This window comes from Typopeltis vanoorti, chromosome 26, assembly GCF_054136105.1.
Source record: "Typopeltis vanoorti isolate ZY-2024b chromosome 26, IOZ_Tvanoo_1.0, whole genome shotgun sequence".
Taxonomy (NCBI): domain Eukaryota; kingdom Metazoa; phylum Arthropoda; class Arachnida; order Uropygi; family Thelyphonidae; genus Typopeltis; species Typopeltis vanoorti.
Window position 1 is genome coordinate 13,810,726 of NC_143574.1, and position 25,027 is coordinate 13,835,752.

At 33.9% G+C, this 25,027-nt stretch overlaps 1 protein-coding gene across 3 annotated transcripts in view; it reads right to left on the reverse strand.

Annotated features, from left to right (window-relative positions):
• Positions 1 to 2,626: 2,626 nt before the first annotated feature.
• LOC150092343 (pantothenate kinase 1-like) overlaps positions 2,627 to 25,027 on the reverse strand; it is a 120,856-nt gene continuing 98,455 nt past the window's right edge. For all 3 annotated transcript variants that reach the window (XM_090415166.1, XM_090415165.1, XM_090415167.1), the window contains exons 8-9: positions 18,187 to 18,312; positions 2,627 to 3,222 (exon numbers count right to left, since the gene is read on the reverse strand). In XM_090415166.1, the coding sequence (XP_090271292.1) occupies positions 3,169 to 3,222; positions 18,187 to 18,312 (180 nt within the window). In that variant the 3' untranslated portion in view covers positions 2,627 to 3,168. The remainder of the gene's footprint in view (positions 3,223 to 18,186; positions 18,313 to 25,027) is intronic.

Genomic DNA, 25,027 nt, shown 5'->3' on the forward strand with positions numbered 1-25,027 from the left:
GAGGAGAGGGCACATGGGAGGAAGGAAATAGAATTTATGCAGTTACACAGACGAATAATTATCTGAGGCAGCATGTGATGGAGCGTAAATGTACTAGGGGTTTGAGAGTGCTAGATCTAGTAACTGCATCAAAGAGTGTCTATAACCAATATGCACACATTGCCACCAATTGGTGAGAGTGAATAATCACTCTCACCAATTGATTATTCTTAACTGAAAATTCCACACAGCCAAATATGTGGAAGTTTCAGTTAAGGGGGGGGTATGTGGAATTACAAGGCTGATAAGTATGAAAAGCTTAGGAGATTGCTTGGATCTGTGCCATGGTGTGTGATAGCATGTAGGATGTAGTAAAGGAGAGAATAAATCAAGTGAGAGTTAAATGGGTGAATAGCATCATTAGACTGAGCTAAAAAAGAGGGAATCAAGGAGATAGGTGACTAGCAAGCACATCAGCAATACAAGGCACAGGCCAAAATGGTAACCAGTGTGGTAAGAAAGGCAAAAGTAGTGTATGAAAATAAATTAGCTACAGGCTAAAGATAAAATCCCAAAGAGTTCTAGTTCTTTTGGTATGTTGAATGTTCATGGCAGAATGATTTTAATGAATGCCGATGGTAGGGAGGTAACTAAATAGAATTACTGAGTGAACACTTTGCAGGAGTATATCATCTAGGTGGAAACATTGCAGTAACAAGAGAGGCAAAGGCTTATATGGAAACAGAGAAAAATGAACTGAAGGTGCAAACCACATGACAGAACCTTGATGTGAATACAGCTATGGGATTAGATGGTATACCAGCTCGAATTTTATGAGAAAGTGCTAGGGAATTGGCAGTGCCTTTGACCACATTGTCATTGTTTAATCTAAGTCTTGGCTCTGGTTTAGTACTAAGTGGAGATGGAAAGAGGAGAAAATAGTTCCATCGCATAAAGGAGGCTCTAAGACTGATGTAGCAAATTACTGAACAATCAGGAGTCATAGTCAATATACTGGAGAAGTTGTCGAGAGCAAAATACAGGAATGGATAGAAAGAAATGGAATACTATATGGGGACAACATGGGTTTGTGAAGGGTAGGTCATGCCTCAGTAACTTGCTCATGTTTTATAATACGGTGTGGATTTTGCTAAGTGGGCTGAATGTGTGCCGTCCAAATTCAGTCCACTTGGTTTTCCAGCAAACCCTCACTTTAGGACTAAACAATTTTTCAGCTTTTATTGGCCACCATCTGGTTTGTTTTAATTTATATGTATACTTATATGAGTAAAATTTTTTGTGTGAACATGTTGCTCTCTAGCTTAATTTAATAACCTAATAGATATATTGTGAAGGTCGAAATGTCGAGTGATTATTTTGGTATATATTAAACTGAAGTTTTGCTCTAACGTGGTAGTTTCCATAATTTTTAAAGATGTATTCTGATCACCATGTAAGCATGAAGGAAAGGATCTGTATTCATGTTTTGCAGATCTTGGGGGGGGGGGGGGGAAGGTTAGGTTAGGTTAGCAAGGTACCAAGAGAAAAGCTGTTCAAAATGCTTCAGTGTATTGTATAAGCAGGACATTATACAAAGTAATACATTATCTATATTTAAGTTGTAAGTTAGCAATTACAACTGAAGGTGGTTATAATATAATGAAAAACCATTTGTATGACAAGGGTGCACAGAATGAAAGAAAGCAGTATTAAAGCTGATATCAAAATGGGAGATGTTAAGTCAGCTTTTTATTTTATGCAGATGATGTTATACTGTGTAACAATTCCAGTACATGTCTGCAAGTTCCTAACTAAACTGAATAACTGTGGTAATAAATTTGGCTCGAAAATTAGCAATAAAAAGACAAGGACTATGAAATTAAGCAGAACAAGGAAGACAAACTACATCCTGAATGGAGAACCTATAGAACAAATAAACTATTTTGACTATTTAGGCACAATGTTATTTTAAGTGAAGATGGCAAATTAAATATAGTAATAAACAGAATAAAAACAAACATGGCACAGTGCATAGTTGAATAAATTTGTATGGAATAAAAGAAAAATTTATCCGAAGGCTAAATTAGCTATATACAAGCAAGCTTTGAAACCAATTTTGACTTGTGCTATATGAGAATGGGAATCTGAGGGGAAAAAATAAGTTTATCAAAAGACCAGAGATATGATAGCGACAAGAAAAATGGAGGAGAGGAACAGATGGCAATAGCAACTGAGTCATATCAAAAATTAAAATATTAGAAAGGAACCCAAATATTCACACATTCTTGAATGTGCAAAGAGTGTCATCTGAAGTGCAGCCGAAGTTAACATAACAGGTGTTTGATGTCAGGAAATAGACCAGATGAAGACTAAAATCTACATGAATTTGTGTATTTAGGCTCTAGAAAAGCAAAATATATAAGATCAGACAATACTGAAGTTCTGACGGACCATAGATTAATTTGGAGGAATACTTTTGACAGGAAATAGGAATGATATAAATTTATTATGTAGTAATATCATAGCATGATATTACCCATTATCAAATATATACTCCTTTAGGGTATATATTTGATAATGACTGTATTATGAAGTACTAATAATGGATAAAAAATATACCTAAAGGAAATAAAGAAACAAACTGCTATTAGAAGATGAAAATTTTTATTTATGCTTTATTTCCATAATTTTTGACATTCTGTATCAGTTAACCTATCATATTGGTCCAACTTAACACACACACACACACACACACACACACACACACACACACACACACACACACACACACACACACACACACACACACACACACACACACACACACACTGCGTGGAATGGTACATCTTAATAATTATTAAGATTGCATCTAGAGTGTTTTTTTTTTTTTTTCGTCACTGACTTTTTGTACCTAAAAACTACCAAGCACAAAGAACAAGGAAATGCACTTTATCCAAACACAATTTGGCAAAAATATAGCTTCTGCTTCAACAGAAATCCCACTAGGATTGAAAATCTTCAAGTATAGCAATGCATAATCTCAGATGCAGGTTTCATCGCAAGTTGATTTCCAGATCGCATTTCTTGTCATGCGAAAACAACCTTTTAAGAATCAGCTTTGTCCAATATCTGTAGTATAGCAGCATATACTTGAAACTAAGTTGTATCAAATTTCAGTATGCTAGCCATTTAGCTAGCAGTTTTCATAAGCTCTAGCAAGCACCCAACAGCACCAAAATATCCCTAAAAAATATAATTAATTGCATTACCTTTCTTTAAAAAATGTAAACTTAGTTATGAATATTTCTTATACTGAATAGTTAACTACTATGCAAACAATAAGAATGATACAAATAAAAATTTAAACTTCAAACTGACTATTAAATATTCTGATCTGACATTTAAATGATTTAGAATATAAAAAACTATATATATTCTAAATGCATTAGATACGATAAACTCCAGGGTGAGCAAAATCCTTAGAGGAGTTGAATATGTTTTTTAATTTTATAGGTTTAAAAGTAGCATTAAGATTATAATGGTGCAGAATTCTATTTACTTTCTCTGATAACCCTTTAATGTATGGGATAGCTATGGTTTTACTGTAATCTATAGTACATGCATTTTTTGATGAAGAAGGTTTATGAAGAACTTCATTGGGTGGTGATATGAGTTAGCATGTATATATTGGCTGGTATGTGTAGGCTTGCGGTAGACAGTGTAGGATGGACTGCCTGAGGGAAGACGTGTGACCAGTGCATCCAGGAAAGGAAGAGAGTTCTGATTTCCTGGATACACTGGTCACACATCTTCCCTTAGGCAGTGTACCACAAGACTACACATATGAAGGTTGTTCGATAAGTCCATGCAAAAATGAAGATGGTCATATGTGTTCATATGGCCACTTCGAAAGTTACTAAGCCACTTATAAACCGTTCTAATCGAAGGTGCAGACTCAATGTTTATCAAGCTTAGCTTTGGTTTCCTGAGCAGTTTTGCCTTTCAAAAAGTAATGTTTAATCACTACACGAAATTCTTTCTCATCCATTTTTCACAAATAACGGTACTTGATTGATTCAAATGAATACCAAACACAGAGTAATAGATCTGACTGAAATTTAGTGTGTGATCCTCCAAGAGTTGTCAGCAACTAAAAATAACCTTGATAACTGATGGTGCCATCTCTTAGACTTTGCACGGACTTATTGAACTAGCCCTTGTACCAGCCAATATATACATGCCAACTCATATCACCACCCTTCGCAAAAACTTGGATCATTAACACCCTCAAAAAACAGGTTATAACAATTTGCTCTAATGAATAAGTTCTTGAACAAAAATTAGAAATTATTAGCAATACATTTATAAATAATGGCTATAGCAAAAATACTATCAATAAAGTTCTTCATAAAACTTCATCAAAAAATACATGTAATACAGATTACAGTAAAACCGTAGCTATCCCATTCATTAAAGGCTTATCAGAAAAAACAAATAGAATTATACACCATTATAATCTTAATGCCACTTTTAAACCACCTATAAAATTAAAAATCCTGGAGTTTATCTTATTTATTGCATCTGTAACTTACCTTATATTGGTGAAACTGGACATACAATATCTATCAACAAAAAAGAAAAGAACACAAATGACACATAAAATTAACAATTTTGATGAAGCAGGCCTCTCAGATCACCCTCTTAACACTTTACACCAAATTGACTGGAAAAGTACCTGTCCTTTACATCATACAAAAACCTGATATGAATGCAAATTTAAAGAAGTCTGAAATTTTGATTAACCATCCTCATCTTAACAATAATGTTGGCATAAAAATCTCAAGAATTTCAATGGTACACATTCAGACCACTTAGTTCTTCAAGTTTTCCACTAAAACCTGACTTTAGTACTCTAAGCAATTATTTCAGCTTTTATTGGCTACCATCCATACTGTTTTGTTTTATTTATACTTATGTGAGTAACTTTGTGTGAACATATTGCTCTCTAGTTTTATTTATATTTGTAACCAAATAGATAATGATAATAACAGGACTCTAGCATTGATGGAATAAGTTTTTTTTTTTTTTTTTTTTTTTTTTTTTTTCACTAGAGGTCGGGCTGGCCTTTTAAAATGGTGACCAAATCAATGTAACTTTAGCATACCATGTAGACTGTAGTACAGCTTGTTTCTTGTATATATTATATATTGTATATATATTGTATATTCTTGTATATATGTGTATACTCCAGATGATGACTTTAATGTGAAGGTCAAAAAAGTGATTTATTTGGTTTATATTAAACTGAAGTTTTACTCTAACGAGGTAGTTGTTGGAAGTTTTTTCCCACTTGGTTAGATTATAATAAATTTAGTTTAATCCTTTATCCAAGTGTAAACAAACAAAGTTTGTGCCTGAAGTATCTTCAGGCCTGAGGCAATTCGTGGTAAAGGTGGACTAAGCTCTCTCATCACTTGTCTTAGTATCTTCCATAATGCCAAGCACATCTCCTTGCAGACATATATAATGCTATGCATTAAGGGAAGGGCCACTACCCAGACCGGTTTCGACCTTTATTGAGGTCTCATCAGTGGAAGCCAGACCCAGAGATGGTGTACTAAGGTGGAAGTAATGGACAAGTTATATTTACCTATATGAGTTGCCAAAAGGTGTCTCACCTTATTATTAAATTACTCTGGATTAGAGAAAAACTTTTCATATTTGTACCCTAGGTGTGGCTAAGGTTTATTTTTATTTATTAAATTTTTTTTTTTTTTATCTAAGTTCAATTTATTTTTACATAATGCAGAAACCCTGCTATAGGAGGACTGAAATTGAAACTTTTAAAGCAATATCAGACCTCCAATAAGCTGCCCAGCATATTGGAGACCTGAAGTCTGAAGAAATGAAATGCATCTATCACCTAAAGATAGTCAACATACATGCCCATGGTATGATTTGAACCCCAAGTTGGAGAGCAAATATGCTAAATGCTTGGCGAATGAGCTCAGCATACAATAGTCAGGAAGAGCACCATGAAATGATAGTAGCTGTTGTATTTTCTTCACCTTTTCATATAAATGTTGGCAGAAAAGGCTTCCTATTCAGTTCTAAAAAGAGTGTACTACCTACTCCCTCTAGGGAATCAAAAAGGAATTAAATAATTTTATTTATTAATTAAATTTTCTTTAATAATGAATTTAATACTACTGTCTTTAAAATTCAATAGAAGTTAACTTGTTGGCATTATATGTTATCAAAGAAGATCATTACTGTTAGAATTAAAATTAGTATTTAGTGATGTTAAGGTTAGGGTTTGCTTGTGAGTTCTAATTCTCACAATTTCTGTCCATGTTCAACAGAGTGCAGTACTTGTCTTACCAAATTCAGAAGAAAGTGGAAAAATTAAGTCAATTTTGATGAATCATGATTTTGGAAAAATCTCTAACAAATGCATAAAGAGCAAAAAAGTAGCAGTATGCACAAAAAAATCCAAGCTAATTTTGTTCTCTTAGGATGATGATAAATATAGATGTGAGAATATGATTCTATACTTGGATGGACTTGCAATTTGTACATAGTTAATTGATTCATAAGCAAAGCAACATGTGAAGCCCAGTTTCTTAGATGCTAGGGTGAGATATATGTATATTGCACTTGAATTCATTTGGTCAGGAGCCTGGAGAAATTACTTCTTGGTATGAGACCTAATGCAGAGTCAGGGAAACTAGATCATCAAGGGAGGAATGGAAAAAATTTGTGTGATAGTTCAGCTATGGTATATAAACGTGATAAAGATATGAATGCCTTTGAACGTGGTTATGTATGTGGTGAAGGGATGGAAAAATATGCTTTGGATTCGGACCTTTTAAGTATGTCTGGGGAGGTAAAAGAGAAAATTCTAGAACAAGACCAAACATATTGCATGTCTAATTACAAGAATAGGCTAGGTGGTAACTCGTAGCAAAGGCAGACCAAGCTCTTATCACTTTGCTATGAGTTGCCAAGGGATGTACCACCTTTCCTCAGTCCTGAAGATATTTTCAGATGCAAACTTTGTTTGCTTACACTTGGATAAAGGATTAAACTAAATTTATTATAGTCTAACCAAGTGCAAAATAAACTTACAACATCCTTCTCTAAATCCAGAGTAATTTAATAATAAAGTAGTACACCGGTTGGCAACTTGTATAGGTAGATATGACCTCTCCATTGCTTCTGCCTTAGTATCACCACTCTGGGTCTGCCTCCCACTGACGAGACCTCAATGGGAGTCGAAACCGGTCTGGGTAGTGGCCCTTCCCTTAATGCATAGCAGTATACATGTCTGCAAGGTATACATGTGCTTTGCATTATGGGAGATCCTGAGACAAGGAGTGATGAGAGCTTGGTCCACCTTTGCTACGAGTTGCACCACCTTACCTCAGTCCTGAAGATATTTTCAGGCGCAAACTTTGTTTGCTTACACTTGGATAAAGGATTAAACTAAATTTATTATGGTGACAGTGATCATGCTGTGCTTTCTTGAAGAGTATCTAATTATACTAATGCTCTGATTAAAACATGTTACATGCTGAACTACAAAACTGGAAATTATGATCAACTTAGGAGAATGCTATCTTTGGTCCCATGGTATCAGTTACTTCTTCTGCTGCTGTGCGTTTATCCCACTTTACTATGCAGGGTCTGCGTGTTATACTTGATGTGACTTTTGTTAGTACAACCCTCCAACCGACCTGTCTCCGAGCCAGCCGCTGGGGGGGAATTTTATTTTATTTTTTCCCACTTTGGTTAGATTATAATAAATTTAGTTTAATCCTTTATCCAAGTGTAAGCAAACAAAGTTTGCGTCTGAAGTATCTTCAGGACTGAGGCACCTTGTGGTAAAGGTGGACCAAGTTCTCATCAATCCTTTGTCTTAGTATCTTCCATAATGCAAATTATGGGAAGCACATCATCCCAAAGCACATCTCCTTGTCGACATTGCTTATACTTGGATAAAGGATTAAACTAAATTTATTATAGTCTAACCAAGTAGGAAAAAACTTTCAACGTCTTTCTCTAAATCCAGAGTAATTTAATAATAAGGTGAGACACCTTTTGGCAACTCATATAGGTAAATATGACTTCTCCATTGCTTCTGCCTTAGTATCACCACCTCTGAGTCTGGCTCCCACTGACAAGACCTCAATAAAGGTCGAAACTGGTCTAGGTAGTGGCTCTTCCCTTAATGCATAGCATTACATATGTCCGCAAGGAGATACTAAGACAAGGAGTGATAGCTTGGTCCACCTTTACAAGAGTTGCCTCAGTCCTGAAGATACTTCAGGAGCAAGCTTTGTTGGCTTACACTTGGATAAAGGATTAAACTAAATTTATTATAGACTGTAGCAGTATGTGTGTGTTTCACGGGACTGGTTTGCCTGTCCTGAGAGATGAAAAACCTGAGTTTCTGCGAGGAAAAAAAATCTCTACCTTCGTATGAGACTAGCTAACTCTCCTTAGCTGGAAACAGACTAGATAAAGGTTCCTCACATCCATGGTATCAGTTAGTGAATGGGAAAAATGTCAGCAATGCATGGGAATCTTTGAAAAAATGCTTAGATGAGGCACTATCTGAATGTATCCCTAGTGTTTGAAGAATAAATAGTTGAGAGTGAAATGGATGTGCAACCTTATTAAGCAAGAGATCCAGAAGATGTGGAAAGAATATCTTGAGAATAAGAGTGAGAGGAATTATGAAATATAAAAAGCTCAGGCCACAAAATTAATGAGTATTGTGTGGAAAGCTAAATCGGAGTATGAAAAAAAATTGGCTATGAAAGCTAAAGGCAATCCAAAAGAATTTTATTGTTATGCTGCAAGCAAAAGAAAGAATGAATGTCAAAGAATACCTTTAATGAATGCAGATTGTTCTTGAGTGTTGGAAGCTAATGAGATTGTTCAGTTAATGAGTGTTCACTTTGCTATGATATACCAACCAGGTGTATGTAACATGGTACTGCTAGAGGTTCATTAAAATGAGGTTGAAGAGCTGTTGCATAACCTGGATAAGAATTTGTCTATAGGGACAGATGGAATATAAAAGCTGTTCGTCAGCCCGTTTATTGAAGGAATGTTCAGCTGAATTGGCTAGGCCTTTCATATGTTTGTATAACTTGAGTCTCAGCTCATGAACGATACCACAGGAATGGAAGGATGGTACATAAACTGATGTGTCTAGCTCATGACATATCGGTATCTCTAGATGGTAGTGAAGATTTTAGAGAAATTGGTAAGAACTCGCATACAGAATTGGTAAACAAACATGCTATACTCTGAAAGGAACAGCATAGGTTTACTACAGGAAGGTCATGTTTTAACAATTTTTAGAGAAATTGGTAAGAACTCGCATACAGAATTGGTAAACAAACATGCTATACTCTGAAAGGAACAGCATAGGTTTACTACAGGAAGGTCATGTTTTAACAATTTGCTCATATTTTATAACAACATTATGGCCAAGTTGGATAAAGGGAATGGATACACTATGATAATGTTGGATTTTTCTAAAGCATTTGATAGGATACCACATGAAAGACTGTTGCATAAAGTGGAGAATATGGGATTGGAATATAAATTCTTGACTTGGATCAGGGGATGGTTGACAGACAGATATCAAAAAGTGGTATACAGTGGGTGTAAATCTGTCAGATTTAAGGTGACCAGTAATGTACCTCAGGGTTTGTCCTTGGGCCATTATTGCTCAATCTATACATTAATGGCACCAGGCAGGGGCTAATATCAAATGTGCAATTGTTTGCCGATGATGTGAAGATAGGTAGTGCAATCAGGGATGCTACTGATATTCAGCACTTACAAAATGATTTGAATAGGCTGGAAATTTGGGCAAACAAAAATGGCTGTCAGTTTAATGTTAGCAAGTGTAAAGTTATGCACTTTGGCATGATTAGTTCCAGCGGCATATTATATTAGCAGGGTTATGCTACAAGAAACTGAGACGGCAAGGAATCTTGACATATTAGTGGATAAGAATTTGAAGTTCAAAGGTCACATAGCAAAAGTTGCAAATACAACTCAGAGAGGATAATTGTGATTCAGAAGCGAACATTGATATGTAAGGATGAGGAAGTCATTTTGCCTCTTTATACGACTTTGATAAGATCACACCTGGATTATTGTGCGCAGATTTGGTCTTCTGGGTTCCAAGGGGATAAAGAAGCTATGGAAAAGGTGCAAAGAAGATTTACAAAGATTATAAGAACAGATTGCGAGTATATCGATTTCAGACTCTGGTTAACAGAAGAAAGAGGATTGATATGATAGAAGTCTATAAACATTTGAATGGGTGTTATAGGATATCATCTGATGAAATATTTCTTAATATGGAAGATAGGGAGAGAACACGGGGGGGGGGGGGGCATCGATGGAAGTTATTGCAGTCAAGAAAGGGGTAAGAGCTAGGTTTTTCTCCCAGAGCAGTGAGCGAGTGGAATAGTTTGCCTTTAGGATAGTTAGTGCATCTAGTGTGAATGAATTTAAGGGAAGATATGGCAGCTGGTTTGGGTGATTTATAGCCTCCCTCAATGAATTCTTGACTCCCTGGAGGTCTCATATGCTTGGAAAGAAGTCAATGGATACCCCCACAGGCAAGGTGAATCATGCCATGTAGCTGATATAAACTGGAGGAATATGATGCTCCCAAGTCAGTGCAACTATGTCTGGGTGTAATAACTGTAAGAAGGGAACTAACAGAGTTTGAAAGAGACATTGTGATGCCATGTTGCAGGTCTATCTGTTTGACAAATTGGGCCATCCCAGGTCCCCAGGTCAAGAGTCAGTTATACCATACTGAGATTGAAGCACAAGGAGTCAATTGCAAGTGCCACCTGCAATGGATGACCCATCACACTCAATGAACTTGACAGTAGGGGGAGGCTATGAAGGATAATATATAAAAATCACCATTTGTTGGCCGATGTGTTGAATGTGGAGTATGGGGCAGCAAATGGAACACAAATCTGCATAAAAACATTCAGAATCAAAGATCGTAACATGGGTTTCCATGGTTTCCACAATATGCAGTTCTGTAACAATCAATACTCCATCTACAGAGCCTGCTGTAAGAAAGAATATGAATAACTTTCTTCTTCTTTCACTACACGTTATTCCCGCTTCCTATGCAGGGTCCGTGTGTTACTTAGATGCGACTACTTGTTAGTACCACTCCCAACCGACTTGTCGCCTAGTCTGCCGCTGGCGGGGGACACACACATATTTTTGGCTGTAGAGGTGTATGTTCACGGGGCCGGTTTGCCTGCTTGCAGGATGAAAAATGCCAGATAAACTGGCGAAAAAACCCCAACTGCCCGTGCCCAAGACCGGCTAACTTGGCTATGCCTGAGGAAGATCCTCAAGTTCCTCACATCTTCGACGGGAATCGAACCTGGGACACTCCTTCCCCAGGCATATGGTTGCGAAGTGCAAAGCCACTAGGCTAACCATGCAGACAAAGAATATGAATAACTTTATACATACATTTTTTAAAAAATATTTTTAAAAAATTTTTCTTATATGGGAAATTTTTTTTTGCATATATCCGTGATTAATTTCCCCCAAGATTAAATTTTCAGTGATGAATAGTGTCTGTGATGAATTTTCTCCACGATAAATTTTCCTCACGATTAATAGTGATAGTTCTTTAGCTTAGTAATCTCAAAACAGCTATCAAATCCTGATATTCTCTGCTCTTCAAAGTATTGCACTAACTCTTTAATATGCTTAGTTGCTACATCTGTGGGAATTTTTGCATTTTGTAATACTTTACTTACTAAATTAACTTTTGACAAAAGCTCATACCAAATTACAAGGCTTAGTATAAACTCAAATGAATCTATTTGTTCATATATTGAAACCACTTCTACTTTGATAGTATAATCTGATGCAGTTTTAAATAATTCTTTTAGTGCATTTAAAAAGTCTGGAATTTGAAAACGTACAGCTCTAACTGATTCTATTCTACATTCCCATCTTGTATCACATAACGCTTTTGGAGTTAATTGTTTAACAGATTTCTTTAATATGTCTGAACGTGAAGTTGAGGCAGCAAATAATGTATATATTTTTTTTGTATAACATTAAAAAAAATTATTGCTATAATTGATGTTTTTGAGACATCCCCTAAAATCAAATTTAAATTATGCAAGGAGCATAAAATGCCTTTTTGTTTTCATTTAAAATGTAAGCACGGACTCCCTTATATACTCCTTTCATATTCGATCCGTTATCATACCCTTGCCCTCTACAATATGACAATTTAAGATTTAATTTATTCATAAGTGATTTTATATTTTCAGATATACCTTTACCAGTAGTGTCATTAGTTGTTAAAAACGTCAAGAAGTGTTTATGAATTTCAATATCTGCTTCAAATATATGTAAAAATCTAAAAATTACTGAAATTTGCTCCTGATGACTAACATCAGGAGTAAAATCAAGGATTATTGAATAGTACTTTGCCATGTTGTATCATATTTACAATATTTTGTTGAATTTTGGTTCCCATATCAACAATTAATTCATTTTGCCCAATGGGTGATAGATAAGAATTTTGTTTCTTACCTATAATTTTTTCCCCAAACATCGCATTAAATGATCTTTTAAAAGTGGATGAAATTCTGCAATTAATTCTATGATTCCAAAAAAATTACCATTATGGGCTGTGTACAAAGTATCAAAATTACCTCTAAAAGCTAAATTATGTTAGGATAAATAAAGAATTGCTGCTACTATTTGCCTCAAAACATTTCTTAACCGTTCTGCTTCAAATTTTATGACATTTTGATTTGCCTGATCAATTGGTATTGTGATTTTTTAAATTACATTCCATTTGTATCCATGAATACATGCATTTCATGTGCACCGGATTTTGTTCATGCGACTAATCTTTCACTTACATGTCGCCAGTCAGAAAATAATTTGCAACAAAAACAAAAAAATAGAGTTGGAAGAGTTTGAATATACAAGCCATCTTCTGTTTTGCTTCTCTCCATTTGCAATTGTCCTAACATAGTGAGCTGTGGAAAAACACCTCTTCTTGTCATCTTTTGGAAAATCATTTTCAGTCGGAGGAGACAGTGGACCACGTTATACAATTTATGTTAGTGTTGCGTTGTTCAAAATTTTGGGCCATGTTGCTGGATCATCAATAGTAAATAGTTCACCTTCCTCTGGTGTCTCAGTTTTAGAATCTTCAATACTCATTGTTTGACCAAATGCATCATGTTCTCCGCTTTCCTTTGAGTATTTCAGAACTAACTATCATTATTAATTAATGTTGAAGCCGAAGAACTGTTTGTAGTTATTTCAGAACTCCCATTATCAACTGATATATCTGAACAAATATATGAGTTCAACTTCATAAATTTAAACAGTGAATTACTTCCAGCTTCTTTTTCTTGTTTTTGCTTTTGTTTTTCATGCCCACCGGGTATTTTCTTCCATAATAATCTCTCTCATGACTAGTCATACTTTAGAATTAAATACGATAGATTTATAATAAAATTAGTTTAATCCTTTATCCAAGTGTGAGCAAACAAAGTTTGCACCTGAAAGTATCTTCAGGACAGGGGTAAGGTGGTACAACACCAGGGAAACTCCTTGCAAAGGTGGAGCAAGCTACCAACACTCCTATCTCAGTATCTCCTATAATGCAAAACACATCTCCTTGCGGATATGTCTAATGTTATGCATTAAGGGCAGGGCCACTACCCAGACTAGTTTTGACCTTTATTGAAGTCTCTTCAGTGGGAGCCATGCCCAAGTGGAGATACCAGGCAGAAGCATTAGCAGGTCATCTCTACTTATAGGAGTTGCTAAATGGTGTGCCATCCTTTTTTAATAAATTACTCTGGATTTAGAGAAAGATGTTGAAAGTTTATTTTTCACTTGGTTAGAGTATAATAAAATTAGTTTAATCCTTTATCCATAGATAAAGATAGATTCATAGATAGATTTAATTATAAAATAAGTTAATAAATTAAAACAAATTTACTTACCTGATAAATAAAATATATCTACAATAGATAATATTAGAAAATAAATAAATCTAATATAGATTGAAAACTGCTATTGAAGAAAAATTCTGATGTCGGATAACCTAAAACCAGTTTACAAAATATATTTTTTAAGATGTTTTGCAAGTAATGTCACATAAAAAAATTGCCATGACAGTACGTGCATATACTTACTTGTTCATAAAATCATAAACTAAAATCAAAAAACTCCTTAACATTATTAAAAACACCTGTTTCAAAATGCACTTTTCCCTATTTAAAGCTATGTTGTACGATATTGTTATATATTTTAGAGTAGTTTCAAACACTACCGCTCTAGCGCTACGATCTTATTTCCCTTATTAAAACAACAATAGTTGGTTGCAAAATTATATACATCTATTTTTCTATATAATAATATTTTATTATATAATAATTACAATATTAATTTATATAATAATTAAAAAAATTAATCGATTTTCTTTTTTCAATTTTTTACGCTTTGCAGGGCCCTGTGCCACCACACAGTTCGCACACCCATGAATACAGCCTTGTATATAACATTGTTGCTCTTAAACACACATAAATAACCAGGTTTTAACTGATAAAAAATTTTCATTTATACTCTATGTATTTCCTCAACATGCAGTCTATATGGCTGACAGAATCTTCAGGCCGTTGCTTAACATATGTAAAAAACCACACATTTCCCTACAGCAGCTATTACTATATATATATATATATATATATATATATATATATATATATATATATATATATATATATATATATATATATATAAATTATAGATGTGATTAAAACAGAGCTCTTGTTTAACGAGGTGATGCCCAAGCATGCATCACACGTGATATCCTACTTGGACATAACGTTTGTTGTTGTCAGCTATGTCCCGAATTGCCATCTGATTCTTGTTCATTCAGTATCTGGTTGAATATCTATTAATGAAGTGTGATAAGACATTAGGTCAGAAGCTCTGGTTCTATGCATTCCTTTTAGATTATGTTCACGGTCTTCCCCACTTCAACTACCACATTGATAATATATATTAGCATTCAGAAACTGCAGGTGAAGCAAAACAAGAAAAATATTTTTGTGTGAATCTCACCAACAAAAGGTTATATACTTAGAGTGTCAAGAAGTTGGAACGCTTGTTACAGAAAGGCTCCAGTCTATGCAATCCACTGCCATTGTTTGAACCTCCATTTACACACAATACCATCTACCATCCCAGTAATAATATTTTTTACTTGTAAACTGTATGTGTACTAGGGCCAGTTTGCCTATGTTTGAAAAAAAAAAAAAAAAAAAAAACCGAGAGGAGAAAAAAAACACCCCCTTCCACATCTATTTGAGTATGGCTAACTCACTTTCAATTGAAAAAGCCGGTGTAAGGATACCTCTCATCATGGTAAGAATCAAACTAGGGTCTTTTCCAATTCAAAGGATGTCATGTCCTGTTATTCTTCTGATTGTGTTACAGAGGTGCTGTAATATTTATTATTAAGTATAGTTATTACTTATTATTAATAATAAGGAATAATAAATATACTGCTGTGGGAAGTTTTTGGTATTGAGACCACATTATTATGTAATTAGAGTTTAATAAAAAATAAACAATTAAAACTTAACAAGGGTTAGGTTGAAGAGATTCAGCGAATGTTACTGGAGTCCGATGATGAGAATGATCGAATCGAATGCAAAGGTGAAAGTGATTGATAGTAAATTGTATGAGAGATACCGCGAATTCCGATGTCAGTATAATATTGGTTTATTTAAAAAAAATTTTTTTTTAATTTCTTTTTTTCAATAATTTCTAGATTGTAACTAAAAATAAATAAACCATAGTGTATTATATTTGTAGTTTTTTTTTTTTTTTTTTAAGTTTTATCACATTTCAGAACATACTAGTAATGAATGTATCTCTCAGATACACAGAACCTAAGCTGCAATATTTTCGACCGCGGCCTCTGCAGGGTTAACCTCCCAACCGGCCAGGACATATATATACATCCAGCAAATCTTGGATATGAGTCAGACCACCTGTTGAAAAAAATGGATATCAAGTGTATTTGACTGACATATCCATTAGAAGGTGCGATAATCCTTCATGCCGACGAGAATACTTAACCAGATTACCTCGCGTACATAGCTACGTTCAGTTACCTATTGCCAGAAGCACAGTTGCTTGCTGTTTGCTCGGTAACTGGAATCTAAATTATATTACCTACAAGTTACATTTATTTCTGCTACTTGTTTTATTGCACAATTATAGTTTTTAATGCCAGTGCAAATAAGAGATCCTTTCATATTTCTTCACTTAAGATTGTATCACTCTGGAAAACAATGCCACTATCATGTTTTTTTTTTTTTTTTTTTTGCTAATTATCTTAGTCACCAATACATTTTATTCTCCCAGAACCTGATTCAAGATAATTATTTTTGTCAAACAATTATTTTATAAATTCATAAAAATTCGAACCTCAAAATAAATACAGCCTCCATCTGTTACAAATTATTTTCTTTATTTTTTATTTATAATCTTAGTTAGAAAATTAGTTCACAGATTGCTGGAAGATTCGTTCTTTTACCATATTACCTTATAGATAATCATATGTAAATCTTGGGCTAAAGACAAAATATTTTAGAAATTTTCTTCTAGAAACCAAACAATCTGATTTGCTTTTCATCTTCCTCTATCTGGGAGAACATTTATAATCTAGGTTAGTGATAGTGTAACCTCTGAGTTAGCATTATTATACAATTGATCTTGAAGGGCTCCTGATGTGGATATATGCATAATTGTATTTGTTAGTGAAGTCATCAAAATTTAGCACATTTTTGATTTATCTGGATTAAACATATTTTATGTCAAGTCTCCTATTAACATACTTTCAGATTTCATTCTAGTCATATTATCAATAATTATTCTCCATAAAAGCAAGGAGAAAGAGTCAATATTCTTAAGCAAAAGTTCAACATACCAGACACTTTCATAGAGTTTTTCTTTAAGACAGAAGAGAATTAAACTATCCACTCTTTTTTTTTTTTTTTTTTTTTTACAGACTCATATCCCCCAATATGCAGAAAGTCATCTTCTCTTAGTCAAGTCTCTGTGAAACCCAGGAAATCAATATTCCTGATGAATCAACTCACTTGCATAAGTGAACTGCTTCATCTAGATTAAATTTCTAAATTATGGCTGTCACACAAAAATTACTATATATGCTTCTGATAGATTTATAATCTTGTAGTATTTCTTGTAGGTTTTCAATAGTGTGGTGATTGTATTATTCTCTATTCTTCCTTTAACTATGTTACCCCCCCCCACCAGGACATGCACGTTTCTTATGCATTTATGTCGTATGGTCACAGATGCTCAGTGATGTGCCACACCAGTCCTTGCCAAGTGGTCCTGTTGTAAGCTTTACTGGAGACTTCACAACTCTCTCCTTTCATCCTTTCAACGAGTCCAAGGTATTTCAACTTTCTTCTGCGACTATTCTTAAGGAGCCTTAAAGTTCTACCAATCCTTTCTAGTACATCCATTTGTTTGCTTTTCAGTATATGATATTTGATTTTTCCAACAGCATTTTTTTTTTTTTTTGTAGCCAATGCTCATCATGATTTTGGCATTTTTCATCCAACTGTTGTCTCTGTACCACCAAGCAAAGGTAAGCACTGGCTAAGTTTGAATGCCTAATTGAGGAAAGTGCTTTTGAACTGATGACAGCTATTCTGAGTTCCGATTTGCTCACAAGTCACTTTTACCAATTAGTGCACCTACTGTGTCAACTCAGGTAGATCAAATTCTGGTAGGATCAAAATTACACTTTTCAGCTAATTTATGTAAACGATTCGTTTAATAGCCTCTATTTCTGTGTGAGATGTTATGAATGATAGAACTATTTTTACATTACATGAAAGACAAGGTGCCCATTTCAAGGTACATAATCTACTGTCATTAATGCTTTATTCAACCAAGATTCCACTGATAGTTGTGGATATCTCAACATGCGTAAACATATATTTCCTTGTTAATAAACCCATTTACTCCATAATGTATATCATTGTATTTATTCAGTATGGTTTTTTTTTTCATGCCATATTGTATAAAAGAAAGTCTAAAACTTACTTCATGTTCTAGAAAAAGAGCCTTCAGAGTTCCATTAGACCAAAATTCCATTGCATATGCAAGGAGCTTCATTGAGATGGGATTTACACGTAGAAAATTACCAACAAAAACTACCCTTTTAATTCCCTGTAAAATGAAAAGAAAGGTTTACTTGAAGATTTCAGAAAATTGTGAAATACTAGAGACATACAAACATATTATATCAGTGCTATAATGTACACAGAAGGCATACATCTGTAGCATAGATATAATAACAACAGTAAACAAGTTAACTACTGTTATCACCAAACCAAGGTAAAGCAAAATGAGTTTGCATATGAAATTATATTCATATTTTCATGATGACCATAATGACTGAAATATAAGTTGCTTAAAGTAATTGGTGTACTAGTAAAACCCGTTTGCTATTGAGGGCATATATTACTTTTCATTATAGAAATCTGAGGATTTTATAGAGCAATTATTTCAATACTGTTGATATCTCATCAATAAGCAGATAAAAAAACTTGAAGATATTAGTTAACTTATTAGTATAAGTCAATGTTTTGTATATAGGGAGCAAGGAACTATAATAACCAACTAGTTAGAATTTTTGAAACACGTTTCATGTAGTTTCTAGTTTTAATACCAATACAATAGCAAAGGTTAGAGGAAATGGAACTGTTCCAAATTTAACAAAACTCAAGGTTTATTTTTGTAACAAGTTAAGCTTAATACATTTTAGAAAGAAAACTGCTAAACATTCTTGAAATGAAAGATGATCATCAATTTGTAGCAATTTCAAAATTTCTTTTGAAATTTCCTCAAAATGAGTTACTTTGTGGATTTTTTTATTTTTTATTATTTATTAAATTTTTTTTGCTGTTGTTCTGAATTTATCATCACTATCACTAAGAACTTCAAGGATTTAGTCTATTATGGCTGTTCCAACATCAAAAGCTATCAGCAAGTCTCTTCAATGGGTGAACCAGATTTTCTTTTTCTGATGATGGTTTATAATGAAGAACCTCACTGGGTAGTCTTTCCATTTGTACTCTTTTAACATGCTCTATCTAAATGCATTTATATTTCTTTATTTTTTCTATTATTGGTCTCCTCCAATTTAATTCTTTCATTATTTTTTCTCTTTTAGGACTGAAAATTATTTCTTTGCTTATCTTTTTGTTTTATTGTCTGAATTTCACTTCCATACAGTAGTGTTGGTAAAATATGATACCAACATCAACTCCTATTTTTTTTACTTAAGAGACTGTGGTCCCACTTGGTCTTTGCATACAACTAATGATTATATTGCAAGTGCAACTGGTTTCTCAGAACTCACAAAAACTTAAATCACAACATCCAATCACTCTTAGATTATATAGGGTTTCAAAAATACACAAGGGCGATGTTCTACCTCACAAACCAACTACCTCTCTCAATACTTATCCAAGCTTCTCAAGAACCACACTGGACATTCAAGATTCCATCTAATTTTATAGAGAGAATGAAAACATTCAAATCAACCTGCCAGATATTTTAGCCAGTTTATATATAGTGTCATTATTCACAAATTTTCCTACTGAAGAATCTACCATCATCCTCAAAGATCTATTTTCACCTGACACCATGAACTTTTTTTTTACACTGCCTTCAATCATCATCGTTTACTTGGTAAGGAGAGTTTTATTACCAGAAATAGGATTTAGTGATAGACTTCTCAATATTGCCTCCTATCACCAATTTGTATATGGAAAAATGTGAAGGAGTTTTGTCACAAACTACTTTAAAATCACACACATGGTAGTGTTATGTGGATATTTTCATTGTGCAGAAACATATTCCAGAAAACCTATCATTTTGTTTGTTTCCTTAATAACTATAATTCTAAAATTAATTACACATTTGAAACTGAAAAAAAGAAAAAAAAAAGGCAAACTTCCATTGTTGGACATACTAATCACAAAAAGAAAAATGGATTATATAGAAATATCATTAGATGTCTGTATCGATAGAGCTCTAAACATGCCACCAAGCATTAAAAGATTTGCACAATATCTGACATACTTCGCTTTAAAGTGATTTGCTGACAAGGCACTTTACAACAGATTGTCAATTCATTCCACTCGTCAAAACATCTAGTCAAAGCCATGATCTTGCAAAACATTTTTTAAACATTGACCCCATACACATAATAACTTGAATATATTTAGGATTAAAGGTATTAGAGGATTATTTTATTTACTTTTTAAAATTATTCATTTGAATTTAAGCATCTGCTAAAACTTGCTTCCTCTGCTTTGAGAGTGTCTTTGGTGACTGGCAACTGTACATTGTTACATTGTGAGAATCAGTTTGTTTTTAAAAAAGACATTTAAAAAAATGGAAATTTATTTATTACTATATTATTAATCTAGATATATTAATATATTATTAATCTAAAAAAGAGGTTGCAAAACCTATAGCACAATCACTGTGGATAGTATTATTAAGTTTCCCCCCACTGGGTCACTTGTTTTTGTTTTATTAATATCTGTGAATTTTTTAAACATGAACTTCTAAATAAAGTATATACATTTTATTTTCAAAAAAGATAACTTAATAAGAGATTCAAAGAATACTGAAAAAATATTCTTAAAAGCTTAATCTCTCACACACACAGGGTGGGACAAAAGTTTATGAACAGTTTTAATATAAAAGAAAAATAAGTAACTATGTATGAGGAAACCATGTCAGTGGATAGGTAGAATCAATAAAGTTGTTTGCTATACTCTTAGTATGTCTTAGTGTGAACACTGTTACACAGATCATATTCATTCAGAACTCCATGACCAAATCAGTTTCTTTCAATCGAGGGTGAGTTAGTATATCTGAAACATCTTCAGATAACCTTTTGCATACTGCAGCAAAAGAAATTGGGTAGCTGGAGATCCACACTATGGAGCAATGCCTGCTGAGCTACTGATTTCTCTCTTCTTCTTCTCTTCCGGTCATGGCAGGTTGAGTTCCTCAAAGACAAATTTTTTCCATTTCTTTCTGTCTGCTGTCTTTTTATGAAGTTCTATTATGGAGTTTAAGTGGGTGCTGTCTTTAATGTTGTAAATCCATTTCATATTAGAAATTATGGACTTTACAACCGTGTTATAAATAACTCTTAATTTTCCAACATTTCGATCTTCTTATTAAGATCATCATCTGGAGCATATACAAATATACAGGACAAGCTGAGTTACATTACATACAGTAAGCTAGAGAAACAATGATTTGATCATAGGTTATTCTACTGGCATGACCTCTAGTGAAAAAAAAAAAAATTAAAAAAGTTATTTATAACACGGTTGTAAAGTCCATAATTTCTAATATGAATGCTGATCACCATGCAACACTAAAAGAAAGGATTGTAAATCTATTTCTTTCTTGGTCTTCCTCTGCCGGGCCATCCTTCAATTCTACCATTTAACCCGTTAACATAAAAAGACGTCTGTAACAAGTCTTTTGTTAATTGCACCAAAATTGATTTTGACGTATCGCAGATGTTATGAAGTTCACATCAATTTCAAACGAATTTAGGGTGTTAGGCAGTGAACATATATGCATATAAACCCTATTCACTAGTTACTTTGTGTTGCAATTTATTATCGTACCTAATATGTCTGCAAATATTTATAATATGTTAGCCGAAAGTGATACTGAAAGTGGAGAGGACAGTTTGGATAAAAACAGTGAGCCAAATTTATATCATCAAAGTGTTTGCATTTTTGACTTGTTAAGTGACAACAGTGACAGTAGCAGTGGAAATTCGGTTCGAGGAAACGTTCGTAAACGTTTGAGACCGATATCGTCTAGTAGCGATGATTCCGATGTAACAGAAATTTTACGGAAATTCCCAGCATCAATGCAATTGCTTTGCTAAGATTTTGTGCAAATCCGACACCTCTTTCTGTTTTGAAACAAATACTTTGTGATGATTTCTTTGACATGATAGTTAGATACTAATAGATATGCGGCTCAAGCAATAAATGAGGATATTACTAAAAAGATTGAAGAATGGTATTCAATAACAAGTGACGAATTGCAGGCATATTTTGCATTACGTATAATTATATCACAGGTAAAAAAAATCTAATATAGACATGTATTGGTCAAAGAGGGCTGTGGTCGAGACACCCATATATTCAAAAATTATGCCTCATAAACGTTTCTTGGCTATATCTCATTTTCTCTATTTCGTGGATAATGAAACAATAAAGAAAGACAACAAAATATGTAAAGTGCAAAATATAGTTGACTACCAGAATAATAAGTTTCAGCAATTATATACACCAGATAAAAATGTAGTAATTGACGAATCCCTTATGAAATATAGAGATCGACTAAATTATGTACAGTTCATTGCTAGCAAATGAGCACGAGTTGGGATGAAATTTTACAAGCTATGTGAATCAGACTCTGGATATTGTTCAAAGTTCAAAATTTATACAGGAAAGGATAAAATTCCGAGAAGCGATACACTTGCATCTCAAAATGTCATCATGCAGTTGGCCGAACCTATTTTAGGAAAAGGATATATGTTATTCTTAGATAATTGGTGTTCTTCACCAGAATTATTTTATTTCTTGAGAAAAAATAGTACAAATGTTGTGGGGACAGTTAGAAAAAAGAACAAGAATATGCCTAAGAAATTGACAACATATAAAATAAAAAAATGCGAATCAAAAACTTTATCTTGTCGAGGAATTTTGTCATTACGTTGGCACTATAAGAAGGATGTTTACATGATAAGCACAAAGCATTCAAAAGAAGAAATGTAGATACAGGAAAATTAAGGAGAAGTAAGAGGGGCAATGAACAAAAAGTAATAAAACCTAAATGTGTTCTTGAATACAATTGTGGAATGGGCAGTGTGGATAGGAAACACCAACTACTTGCTTGTTTTCCAATTATGCAAAAATGCATCAAAGGTTACAAAAAAATATTTTCCTATTTGATCATTATCATCAAATTCCTGCCATGTACCCTCAAGGGGTGTACAGGATATGATAGTACTACATGAAAAAAATTACATCATTACTAACTTCCTATCTATAATTTTCCTCCAAATCAATCTCTTACTTGTCAAGACTCCAACATTATCAGATCTTGATCTTCCTCTGGATTGTTTTGCTGCCAACCTGGCAGAGAACACTTGACCATACCACCTGAGATTAGCGCTGCTAATGCATTCCTGGATGTTGACAATGTCAAGTTCTTTCCTAACATCCTCATTTTTTATATGATATTGCCATTGATGCCATCTGTTCACGCCTCTAATCTTTCTCAGGACTCTCATATCTGTGGTCTCTAGTCTTTCGTCAAGTGTTTTACTTCTGACCCAGCTCTCAGATCCATAAGTTAAAACTGGTTTGAACATTGTCTTGTATGCTAATTTAGTGTTCCGACTAATTTCTTTCTTATTCCATATGAATTTATTCGATCGACTTCCTACCATACCAGCTTTGCTGATTCTGTTGTCTATTTCTATATTTAATTTACCATCTTCAGTAAAAATCGTGCCTAAGTAGCTGAAATGTTTCACTTGTTCCACAGGTTCTCCATTCACAACACAGTTGACATTTTCAATGAATCTGCCTATTTTCATTGTCTTGGTATTGCTGGCCTTCATACCATATCTATTACAACAGCTATGCAGTTTAGTCAGATAATCTTGCAGACTTGTAGTGGATTTATTTAGAAGTATAACATCATCTGCATAAAGCAAAGAGCTGACATTAACATTTCCAATTTTGATATCATGTTTAATACCACTTTCCTTCGTAATGTGATCCATATAGATAATGAATAACAGAGGGGATAATGTACATCCTTGTCTCACACCAGATTTAACATTAAACCATCTTCCTGTATTTCCTTCAATTCTAACTGCTGACTTACAACTCAAATAAAGACGAAGTATTGCTTGATATAATGCCCCATTGACACCATATAACTGTAGCATATTGAATAGCTTCTCTCTTGGCACCTTGTCACATGCCTTTTCCAAATCAACAAAACTTAAATACAGATCTTTGTTATATTCCCATGCTTTCTCGACTATTTGTCGTAAAGTGAAGGTCTGATCCTGACAGCCTCTATTTGACCTGAATCCAGCTTGTTCTTCACCAAGCTTTTCTTCCACAATTCTTCTCAACCGTTTCTCAAGTATACTTGCATAGATCTTGCTAGGAACACTCAGTAGGGATATACCTCTGTAATTCTCACATTCAGTTTTATTTCCCTTTTTATATATGGGTACTATGAGAGCTCTACTCCAATCATCGGGAATTCGTTTCTCTGTCCAGGCTTTCTGAACTAAGCAGTGCAGCCACTGTAAGACTCTTATACCACCATACTTCACATTTCTGGTCGAATATCATCTACTCCTGCTGCCTTTCCACATTTCAAGCCTTTGATGGCTTTTTCTACTTCAAGTATGGATATGTATTCCTGACTGCATGCCTGGTCAGTGTTTTTTACCACTGTGCTGTCATCACTGCTTGTTTCATTTAGCAGTTTTTCAAAGTAATTACTCCATACTTCAAGGATATCTTTTTCTCCCGTTTTCATGTCACCGTTATCATCTCTAACTCCTTTTACAGCACTCTTTCCTCCATTCCTAAGCTTCTTCAACAATCTCCAGAATATTTTGCCACCTTCTTGATATTTATTTTCTATATTCTTGTCAAAGTCCTCCCATGACTTTTGTTTAGCTAATTTTACACAGTGTTTAGCATTCTTGCATTTGTCTCTGTATTCTCTAAGAGCACAAGCTGACTTATTTGCCAGGAACTTTTGATATGCTTTCTTCTTTTCCTTCACTGCCTCT